Source organism: Falco biarmicus, chromosome 8, assembly GCF_023638135.1.
Source record: "Falco biarmicus isolate bFalBia1 chromosome 8, bFalBia1.pri, whole genome shotgun sequence".
NCBI classification, from domain to species: domain Eukaryota; kingdom Metazoa; phylum Chordata; class Aves; order Falconiformes; family Falconidae; genus Falco; species Falco biarmicus.
The window spans coordinates 37,454,052-37,466,081 of record NC_079295.1 but is presented as its reverse complement, the minus strand read 5'-3'; the positions used below and the strand labels follow the sequence as shown (position 1 = coordinate 37,466,081).

At 37.7% G+C, this 12,030-nt stretch overlaps 1 protein-coding gene across 1 annotated transcript in view; it reads right to left on the bottom strand.

Annotated features, from left to right (window-relative positions):
- The window catches only part of THSD7B (thrombospondin type 1 domain containing 7B), a 269,377-nt gene that overhangs the window by 69,131 nt on the left and 188,216 nt on the right, over positions 1-12,030 (bottom strand). The window contains exon 15 of the mRNA XM_056350383.1: positions 11,298-11,476. Within this exon, the coding sequence (XP_056206358.1) occupies positions 11,298-11,476 (179 nt within the window). The remainder of the gene's footprint in view (positions 1-11,297; positions 11,477-12,030) is intronic.

Here is a 12,030-nt window from a genome sequence, read left to right as displayed (position 1 = left end):
TTCAATACTTTTCAAAGGCTTGCTTAGAAGAGACTGCTAAACCTTACTGGTTTTCAGCATTCATCTTTTTACTCTAACTCTCAGAACAAGAATTAAAGTATCTTTATGGCTGGTAGTTAATTAGAAAGTTCACAAACCTTATAATGTCACTCAAAAAAAAAAGAAAAATTCTCATCTTTACTTGTTGCAGCACTCTCCAAACTATCAAGCTGCAACAAGGTCTTTTACCATCTCATACTAACACTCTTCGTGCCAGTCCCTCTGCTGCCTTCTCCTCATCTCCCCTCATCCAGGGTCCACTCTCTTCTCTTGCTGCTTCTTCCTCGGCTGCTCTCTCTTCCTTGGCTGCCCAACCCCTTACCAGAACCAGCCCCAGCTGCACCTGATCTACATCAGCCAACCCGCCGCCCCTGCAGCCAGCCCACAGCAGTGTATTATCAATGCGAATTAACCCAGCTTCATCCCTCTACATTTACTTAGTAAAGTAATAATTTAAAACTCAAAGTCATAATTGAAAACTAACTTATTAGAGCAGAAAGGACACCTAAACTTAACAGGTGTTGAAATAAATTGTTGAATGTAGACTGACCAGCAGAGCTGACAGATACTATTTGGTTTAGCATTTCTAATTGACAAAATTCATACTAATTAATAATAATTGTCCAGTTCTCAAACTCCTGCAGAACGGTCTGGATAAAATCTTTCTGACTATCTGAAAGACATCTACATTTTTATCTAGTGTGGCACAAGACATTTTCTATTTTATAGTAAACCATTTTCAACAAGTAAAAATTAATTTTATGATTTTTATTAATGAAACTAAAATATTATTATAAAGAAAAGGGTTTTTTAAAAATTCAGAAACAAATTTTTGTTTTAGAAACAAGACTGTTCACTGACAAAACTGTAACTACTTACAAAGTCATATAACAAATCCAAAATTTTAAGGTAAGGTTAAGAGAAGTTGAGCATTTCACAGTGGTTACAGCTTGTATCGAGCAGAGGTGGATTACTGGAAGGAACCCACTGATTTCAAACACAGGACCAGCAGGTAGCAATCCAGGGAACGCCCTTCCCATCCATCCCACCAGAAGTCACAAGAAACACAACTGAATCACAGCAAAGCTGACCTAACCAACAGAGGGCAGCGGACTCACAAAAAAATCTTTCCTGATGAAACCCATGGCGAAAATCCCTTGTCATCAATGAAATCCAAACAGATATCAAATCTTTTTACCTGAAACCTATAACGCCAGGATTGGACGAAGCTTTGCTAGTGGAACTAGCACATGTTTTCAAATAACAAAGATAATGCTAGAGAAAAAAGGAGATACAACTATCGAAGTTCAAATCAGATGAGTGGTCTGAAACATGCAACTCAAAACTGTTCAGTTAAAATTTTTCAAATTGTGCAGAAATTCTCAAGCCAGCCATCTCTGCTATCACTACAAAATTGAAGTTTGCATACTACATTTATTCTTCAGTCGTAACTCATGTGGAGAAAAACTTGTTTTTATAATGCACACTGGTTATAACCTTAAGGAAAAAACACAATGGTAACCTACCAACTAAAAAAAAATAAATAAATCACTCAACTACCAAATTAAAACAAAACAATAAAACTGGTTGTTCTATTGCTTGACATGTAGCATGTGGTTCAATAATACAGCCAAATTAATTCTTCGTTAAAACACAAATAACTATTTTAAGCCTGCTTTTTAAATTATTGAAGTGTAGCTAACATCTGTTTATTGTGAAACCACAAATGAGCCTCATGCCTTTTAAAATTAATCTGTGACTTTTACAAACGTATACACTATATTTGCCATTAAACTATAATCGATGCTGTGTAAACTTTATTAAGTGCACTAATATTTAATTATCTTTGGTTCTGAGTTGGAACTCCAGAGTCAATTTGGAACATCTGAGACCCCGCCATGCACCACATCTGGCAGTGAATCCGAGAGCTCACAAAATGTTCCCTTTGCAAAATGATACAAGTTTCCTGGTTCAGTTACAAAATGAGAAACAGCTGACTCAAAAATAATATAAATTATAGACGGATTAAAAGCCCTCATAACTTTTAATTAAGCAATAAATCACAACAGACTACACAGGGGCTGCTGATTTATGCACTTCTCAAGTGAGAAGCAGTAAATAAAATTAGACAGAACAGAATATACATCTTATTGGAGAAGAATAATCTATCCTTCAGCGTTTCATTCATACATAAAAATGCACTCATCTTTAGTTTTTCTACTGGTGGCTAATAGCCTAAAATACACTTATTTATAATACAAAGACATGTCACGATCTATAGGTAATGAGGAAGGAGATTAGCTGAATTTATGCAAACTCCTATTTACAACTCTGTTTTTAGTGTCCTTGCTAAAACAGGGACTTCAGGAGGCAGGGAAAGCCCCAGACAGCTGTACAGTGGAGATAGCTTTAATTTCTCCTTTCTTTCCCCAAACCCACCTGCACGTGACTGGAATGAATTTCAACTTTTGGAAAACTGCCCTTGCAAACAGCAGACCTCCCTGACACAGGGGTTGTATTTGACAACCACTCAGAAAGCTGTAATTGGGCCTTGAAAACTGAAATCTCAAAGTGTTTTATATTCCAGCTAGCAATCTGGTAATGCTGATGATACTGATGCTGTCACCTAAAAAAGATGCAAAATTCATGTATTCAACTTGCGGTTCAAGTGGATACATTTAGCTGATGCCAAGCCCGGCACAATCCTTCCAGTCACGTGAGGAAAGATCAAGAGGAATACAGAAGGTCATTTGCGCTTTTATTCTGATGACTTGGAGGAGGAAACCAATTAAACAACATAAAAAGAAAATAAAATCCATTCCTGAATCTATCAATCAGCTACAGTGCATAAAACAAAGCCAACCGAACAAATGATATGGGTATAATTTCTGGGAAACAGCCACAAGAAATGTCCGCACCAGAAAAAATATTAACACTTGTTAAGTATTCATCAATGATAACTGCAGCAGACGGAACAACACAGTGTTATTAAATACTTAAAAAAGGCAAGACCAGGGTTATTCTAAGGACCATAATGCAAGAGGTGCCTGAGTGTTCCTGGGCTTCTCTGTAGCTCTGACAGATTAATTCACATAGTTTACATCTTCATGTCCATTCTCCCTGTTCCAGCAGCAACTTCATTTCCAGTTATTCTCTCTTAGTCATAAAGGAGTGTCAGAAAGTAGGAATTTTCTGCTCTGAATGCTCAGGATATGTTCACAGCATGCAGGGGAGTCAGACCATGTTTAACAAACTCTTCCTCTTAGGATAAAGCCATCCACCCGAATGCGTTCAACTTTAAACTGAGGACACACAGAATCTGCTATATATTTGTAAGAAAATTCAGTCCTGTTGAAAGACATTGCTGTCCACTGGAAAAATGAAAAAAAGTGACCAAAATCTTAATTACTAACCAAGCTAGAGCTGCATACCTAGCAGAGCGAATGCAGAAGACCTCCACATAGAGGCCCGCATGAGACACATCCAGATTCGATATTTTGCTGACCAAAGGATGTGTGGGAGAGCCTGCCCTGTGGCGAGAAAACCCATTTCTTTACTGCAGTCTTCCCAACATCAGAGCTGGGGGCACACTGCCATGATATTCTTTCTTAAAGCTTCTTCCTAGGACAGTCTCCTGCTGGTTTCTGGCAGTAGTAGATGCTAAATCAGGCCAATGCCAGTTAGCTAATTTACCAACTCAACCTAACCCGCCCCAATCCAACTTTATTTCAGGTTGGATGTTCTGCACTGTGATTCAGATCGCACACATGAGCTCCCCAGATGGGACAGATCTGGGCTGCCTTCTGCTTAACACACTCATGTTCAACACCTTGCCAGTATCTTGTTGCATTCACACTTTTAAAAAAGTTTTGAAGTCATCATGTGGCAGGTTCTATAGAACTGTAAATTACCATCATTAATTTTATTACTTGACGTAGAATCTATTTCAAAAGAAATTTCCACATTTGCGTCTTGTATTATAGCAAACATTGTTTTGTAATCACCAAGATAATATTTTGGAAACTATTTTTGTACAGAAAGGAATTATACAAGAGAGTACAGAGAAAGAAAATGTGTCAAACATTTAACTTGCCAAAAGCAAGAAAAGGGATACTTCTGCGTAATTCACTCTTTCTGAAGACTAAGTCACATGTGATCAAGTGCATGACTTCAAATAGCTCTATTTCACATCTTCGACCATATGAAAAGGTGAAGATGTTCCAACATTTTTATTCTGAATATTCTCGGGTTTGTTCAGAAGCGAGGTCCTTACTTTAACTATTATGTAGCATTTCCCCTTCCTTAAGGATTGTGAACCTATAACTGAGAACAAATTACACTGCAAGACTGCAGAAAAGAAACAGAAAACTTTCTAAAAGGAGGAAGGAGGGGGAAAAAACCTCAAGATTAAATCTGCTGCTAAGGAATAACCAAGGCATCAATCCTTTGTGTTCTCCTGCTCCTAAGACAAAAGACAAGCAAGAGTAAGTTCAGTCTCAGTGTTAGACGCTGTCACACTGATTTATGACACACGGTGTATGCTGGTCCTCCAACATGACATATTGTCCATGAGAGATTCAGCACAAACAAAACTTCTTTCCTTAAAAAATATTGCCCAAACCAATTTAATTTCAGTTCCTTAGGTGAAATGCTAATACTTTCTCCACTGGGCCAACTGACCGTCTACGGCTGATTTTCTGTTTACTTCCATCTCCTCTGCAGAGAAATAAACAGGGAAAAGCACTTTTGGTGTGACTCCTGTCTTTCACTATATGCAGTATGCTATCGTATTAAACAATAAATATTTTTTTCAACAACAAACACAGGAACTGTGTTTGAAACAGAAATAATTACGGGTAAATTTTCAGTTCCAGAGATGCAAACATATCGCTTTCTTTTACAGCAATAAGTCCTGCTTTGATAGATAGTTGATGAAGAACTTGGTAGGGGCTGTAGCAGGCAGAACAATGTGGTTTAATCGGTCAGCACAAGGTTGCTCATTTTTGTGGATTCAGAGCAATTCTGGGGAGGAGACCAGCAGTGTAAGACACTTAATTTCACAAAGTGCATATGTACTCTTGCAATTACAGAAAACAGCATTACACCACATGTCAAGATTAACTATTATTAAAGAGAAGTTTAGAGGAGCTATGTAGAAAAAAAAAAGCCATATATATAAAAAATACTCTTGAGGAAGTTGTTAAACTGCTCCATTTTTGCAAGGCTAAAGCTTTTCATGAGTGGCAACTGTGAAAATATGTTTATACAACTCTTTATTCAACAGAAAACCTGCAGGAGAAATGAAAATCAAGTGTGGCTAGCTATTGAAGCTGAATACAAAATTAATGTATGCTGGAAGTTAGACATAGATGCTACAGGGTTATTATCCTGAAGGACAATGTGGAAAATGGCTGTATTTTCCTTAGGAAGTGAAGCAGTACCCACCCACATGACGGACACTCACCTCAGGAAGACGAGATAGTGCTCAGGCTACATGGATTTGGCTTGCTACTTTTGTTCATTTAATGAACTAAATTTTTGTTTAGTATCAAAACTTTCAGTCACAGCAAGAAAAACGTAAGGAACCAGGAGTTTCTCACTTTTTTTGACACTGAAAATTCTCCCACATTAGTGTAGCAGGCAAAAAAACTTGTCATTTTTATGATACTGTAAAACCACACTAGAACAAGAAAACAAATGTTTTCTATGCTGTAATTCTTTCTTTTTAAGGCAGGGTGGGAGGAAATCAGACCTTCTGAAGGTAAAACTGAGATTAAGGATAGGATTTTTGTTTCGAGAAGTTAAGTTGCACACGAGGCAAATGAGTGTTGATAGACAGAGCCAGAGGGAAATATAGGTCAGCCATGTCCTTGCAAGCCACGGCAAGGGATCTTACAGAGCCGATGTTATAGATACAGCAGCACAGGACTGGGCTCAGAAATAAACTACTGAAATCCATGAGAGGAAGACATTTTGAGTGCCTTAGAAAAGTTCGGACAATTAGAAATCTATATTATAAGAGAAGTGGTTTAAGCAGGGGCTTTTTAGAATGAATACATTATTAATTATATTCTTGAAGACCAATTTCTGAAGCTGAAAGTTAAAGGTTACACATGCAACTCGCCACCCAGGGACTAGATGCGAGCTAATTCAGTGATAGCAATGAAAGACGCTGTGTTCAAACTTAACGTCTAATGCAAGAGCCTAACACTTTTTAAAACACTTCATACAACACACATATACACACATATGTATGTACAAAAGATACATTTATGCAAAGGAAGTGTACAGTCAAGTGCTACACCAAAACAAAGCATGAAAATAAACTCTTTTACAGTCAGTCAAAATTAAAAGAACAAATACTATTTCGATAATTCACAGTCAGGGGACAAAGATAAATGAAAGAGGTTGCAAATGTTTTGTGTCAGCAAGGACTAGTACATAATTTGAAGGAAGGAAAACAGATGAAATTCAGCAGTAGTTTTATGCTGCTTATTCAGAAACATTATTGTATTAAAAATATTGCTCTGAGAACAGTTACCTACCTAAAAAAAGTGGATCTTGTTTCATTACAGTGCCCCATGATAAGCCACGTTGCTCTTCCTTAGGCAGAGCTCTCTGACACAGTCTAAAGGGATTTTTGGATCACGCAAACTTAGCTTGCCAAATCTGAGCCAAAAAATGCCTAGAGAAACAGCTACTGAATGCAAGTCAAACTTTTGTCTGCATAGTATTGTGTTGGTTTTCTTTGCAGTTTTTTGAGGAACTGAAGTGTGAAAAGCCCTGGAAACATCTTAACAAAAGCCTGTTCCCGGGGCAGACCTTTCCTAACATTATGGATTAGGAAAAGGGGAAAGATCTTTCATACGCACGCACACATGCACACACACCACCTCCACCTCTAGACTAAGCCCAGCTTTGCCTCACAAGAGATAGTGACTTCTATAGTTACGAGCAGTCTCCAAGCCCAGTCTTGTACATTCTAATGGTGAGGTTTTAAAGCTTATAATTTTTTGTAAGCTTTTCACTTTTGAAAAGAAATTTGACACATTTTTGCTGATCAAAAAGATGTGTTTTCTCTTCAGTGCAAGGACTAAACCAGTCATTTTCTATGAAAAGGTTACCAGAAGTTCATATATCTTCACACCTGCTTCTGAGAGATCTGATCTGTAAATGTACCACTGCCCTCCTTTTCCCTTCCGTTCAAGTTCTGCATGCAATTTCAGGAAAAGTACTTGCAATTGTAATGTGCAAGGTGTCTCTATTTCTCATATTCTAGACTGAACACCGGAAAATGTCATTAAGAATAAAATATTCATTTTACAGAAAGCAGTAAGTTTAAATTTCAAATACATTTTTTTTCCCTGCTGTGCCTGCAGTTACAAGTGCTCCCAATCCTTTAAAGATGTTTGCTTAAATATATACAGTATATATAAAGGGAATAAAATACTTGCTATGATATTTGTCCTTTAGCAGGACCGGGTAAGAGAAAGAGGGGGAGGAAGGAGAAGGAGGGAAAATCTTGACAAGAATATATATTAGAGCAATCGATGAAAAAATAATCCTTGGAATTCATGAGTCTTTAAAATAAGATGCATTTTCCTGTAGTAATCCTAAAAACCTATAAAAGAATATTCAAGCAATAAACCCCCCATAACTCATATTTAACCTTTCATCATGTAGAACTACATATTAAATAGCTTAGCAACTGCATGCTGTGTAAATGCATTCAAATAAGAGCAGAAATAGAAAAATGTAAATGCTACACCTCTTTTAACATGCATTGCACAGCCAAGAACATCTGCCAGCTGACCCCATAATCCAATCGGCTGTTCAGAAGCAATCATATCCTTAGATAAGAGCTGCACAGCTTCTACATGATTTGCCCATTTTCTTTAAGAGATGGAGGAAAATGTAGTTAGCCAACTCTTCAACAATTTTCAAACACTTAGAGGTAGAAGACGAAAGTAATTCAACATATTACATGGCTCTGCATTAAAGTACTGTCATCTCTTCTCCCAAAAACTGTAATTCATCCTTTTAATTTCACAGGGCAACAACACAGAGGAAGTTTAAGGCTTAAGTGACTATATCAGATCGAGTGATCATATCAGAATACCAAGTGTAAACAGTCCAGCAAACTGATTATCGCTTCTATTAGAAAATAACAAAACCTGGAATAAAATCTGGAAACGTTCAACCTAGTCCACCGACTGTAATGAGAAGAATAAATACATAAAAGCTGAAATAATTCTTCTGCAAAAGAAGTGGACTGCTTGAGAGGCTCTACAGGTGGGGGCAATTAAGACATCCAAAAGAATGGCTTCCAGATACTCCAGTAGAGCCAAAACCTCTGTGGAATTAGGAGCATAAACCCCATGGAATATCATGCAGTAATAAGGTGTGTCATTATCTCTGTACAAAACTAAACTTCTGCTAAAAAGTTCTGTCCTAAATACACAAGTGCATTACAGTGATGCAACTGACTCTAGGAGGGCAGTCTTTTATGAAATGGTTTATGGGACTCAATTACTTATATTCATTAGATAAATTGTTTTGATCATGCAAATTTCCCCTCTCTCCAAAGCAGTAGTTTTGCTGAAGTGTTGGCATGGCCCCAAACACGGTGGGAAGTGCTAAGAGAGAATTGTGGGAATAGTGTTTCAAGTAACTCTCTCTGTAGTTAAATTTATGTCAAATATCTGAAAGGCATTAAAAAAAAAAAAAAAAAAAAGAGAGAGAGACATACAGGGGTCTTCCAAGAAGCCTAGAAAACACCCTTCACAAGAAGAGGGTGAAAACATTATTTGGCTTAATGAGAAAAAGACACAAACTGACCGAGACTGGAAAATGGAGGGTTCTCCAAAGTAATTCATTAAGCAATAACAGGACCCAAGCTCAGAAGCAATAGTAAGGGAAATCTACTGGCATCTGGAGGAGTTTATTATTGCTTCTAAGTTTTCTAACATCTTTATCAACTGCATAAAACACAATATAACACAGTAGCCAGTGAAAGTCAGCACCAAGGTGATTTAGCCTTCTCATGTCTGATATCAAACGAAAGCAAGTATTCTACTGCAGGTATTTAACCCAGATTATATAATAATGATTAGGATGTCACATATTTATACATAAAGAAACTATAGAGTTTTGCTTTAGGATTTAAACACTGCCTAGACCATAGGAAACAGAAGACAAACCACCTTGCAGTGGATTAATGGTATGTGTCCACCTTAGCCAAACAGCAGCGCAATCAGCTAATTTAGTTTACCATCTGGGTGGGCTACTTGTGCATGCTGCAATACGCCTAAGGACCTTGGTGTAGCTAAATCGATGCTGGAAGTCAAACTCCAGTGGGTGCAGAGCAAAACTCCTTCCAAACTGCGCAAAGGACTGAGAAGCATTCGGGGAGGCAATGAACAGAATCATGCACATGATGTGTATACACGTGCATATCTAAGTGTACATATATATACATATGTATATACACACACTTTCCATATTTGCACCACAATTTATTCTTACCCTGAAAGCTCTGAAATATATAGAATCTGGTCCAATCCTATAAATCTAAATTGGAAAAAGTTAATCTATTTGTGCACTAAAGCAGCTAGAAATAGCTTCTTTTTCTACCCTAAAAATAGCCACAAACCCACAGGCTAAGAAACAAAAAACTTCAAAAACCCAACCAAACAGAAAACCATTCCGAAAACCAAAAAGTCACAAACCAAAAGAAACAGACCTTAACGCAATTCTAAGGTGTCACTAGTACAGCCCACAATAGAAAGCTCTCTAATGAATTCAAGAGGTTTTTGATCAAAATGTGTGCTCCCAGTAAAGAGGCAAAAAGCAGCAGCCACATTTATATTAATACCAGCCATGGCACTTCACAAGCACCGGGCACCGATAAACCATACAAAGACATAATTTCCAAGTTTAAATAATTTCTTTCCTTTAATATCTTCTGAAAGGCTTTTGAAATTAGCAAATCTAATGTGTGTGGGAATAGGCAACACTTTATAGCAGTAAGTTTACTTTTAATGGAAGTAGTCTGCTGTATCTATGGGTAACAAACCTCACTATCTTTTCATTACAAAGGAGCTTATTGTTACCTTACAATTTACTGTGGGATTTCATTTTTCCTTGCCTCTTTGGTGATCTGTCTGATCTATTAAGAAAAGCACTGAGGTATGGACAACATACACTTGATTGCAGTTTTATATTTTTGTAGTCCCCGCTGCTTCTGTTAGACTACTGCCTATGAATTTCAAATAGTAATAAGGAAAAGCAACAACAACAAAAAAAGTATTTACCATGCTTCTCACAGGAAAAAAAAAAACCTGTGAAGAAAATGAGGCAAGTTCAGAATCAGGTGTTAGAAGTGGTGCTGTATCCTGGGACATGACTGCTGCAGCAACGGTTGCACAGAAAAACAATGGGATCCACCAGCTCCAGCACCTACAAGCCACTACACAAACCAATGTTCATATGAATACTATTAAAATACTTCTACACACACCACGCATATATTTTATCTATCTATCTATATATTCATAACGTTTACACAAAGCCCCTTAGCATGACTGTTTCTGTCCTATTAACTAATTTTCATGGTTGAGTCTGAAATAAAGGACAGGCAAAACTAAACTACTTCATCAGTGTTAATTAGTGTTGAGAACTAATCAGCAAACGTAGGCAATCACTATTAGTTTTGCAGAAATGCATACAGCATTAAGTAGCATTTAAAGAAAAGCTGATCTTTTTTTAAGAGTAGCAATTTAGAGATTACTTTCCTCTGATGGGATGCTTCAATACTGAATATACGGAGATTAATGTTCAAGTGAACTTGTGTCAAAGGGAAATGTTGCTAAAAATAGCAATATATATTTAACAATTGTTTCTGCAGCAACCATAGTCTTGTAGAGAATTCAAAAGTTTTAAAATAACCATGACATCTGAGCTCTCTGATGCCTACACACTGTCCAGGTAGGATTATTTGTCCATGGCTTCCTGCACTCTGGGAGATAAAAATTTCTTTATATAAGGAATACGGTGTTTCAGGTCAAAACCTGCTGTTACATGAGCAGCTCCTCCTCAATTCTCAAGAAATCTGAGGATTGCCTACAAAATCTGACACAATGTGTGGTCCCAGAGAGAACTCATATTTTTGATTTCTTCACCAGCACAGTACCTTTTGATCACAATTAAAAGTACAGTAAGCACAGAGAGATTTCTGTTGGCTCGTTAACGCCGCTCACCTGATTCTTGAGATCCAGCTTTGGGCAGGGACGACCTCCATTGTAAGGCTTCTCCTTAAGCCACTTGGATCGGACTTTCACCCCCGGTCCACAAGAAGAGCTGCAAGGGGACCAACTGGACCAATCGCTTAATTTGCAATCAAACGGGCAAGGGACCGTGCAAGTTTCTTCAATGTAACCTAAACCAAAAATTTAAGAAAGGTTTTAACCACCACAACTAATAAACCCTGATCCTCTGATGTCTCACTGCAATGTGTAACCAACAGAAAATAAGAATTTCTTAAAGAGAAGACATTTGGCAGCCTTCCCAACATGAGATTATGGTCTTATTTGTAAAGAACAGCAGTGATGAAAACTAATTTCTACTTGGTTTAGTCCAATGAAGGCTGCAATAAAACTGACTGACGGGATGGACACACACTGGCAAAAGTAGCAGCGCTTAGTGACATGGTTTAGTGACAGACTTCACAGTTCTGGGTTAATGGTTGGACTTTATGATTGCAAAGGTCTTTTCCAACCTAAATGATTCTATAATTCTATATGATTCTATGATGCTGGTGGCCACCAACAGGTGGTGATTACCTTCCCTATGAGGTTGTGGCCATAATAAATTCTGGAGAACTGAGTGTACGGACCAATGTTGAACTCCTTCAGTATTATGCTAGCTAGCTCCAGTGCTGGCACAGGCTCTCGACCCAGCAGACAGAACCAGATGACAGTGGAGGCACCAGAG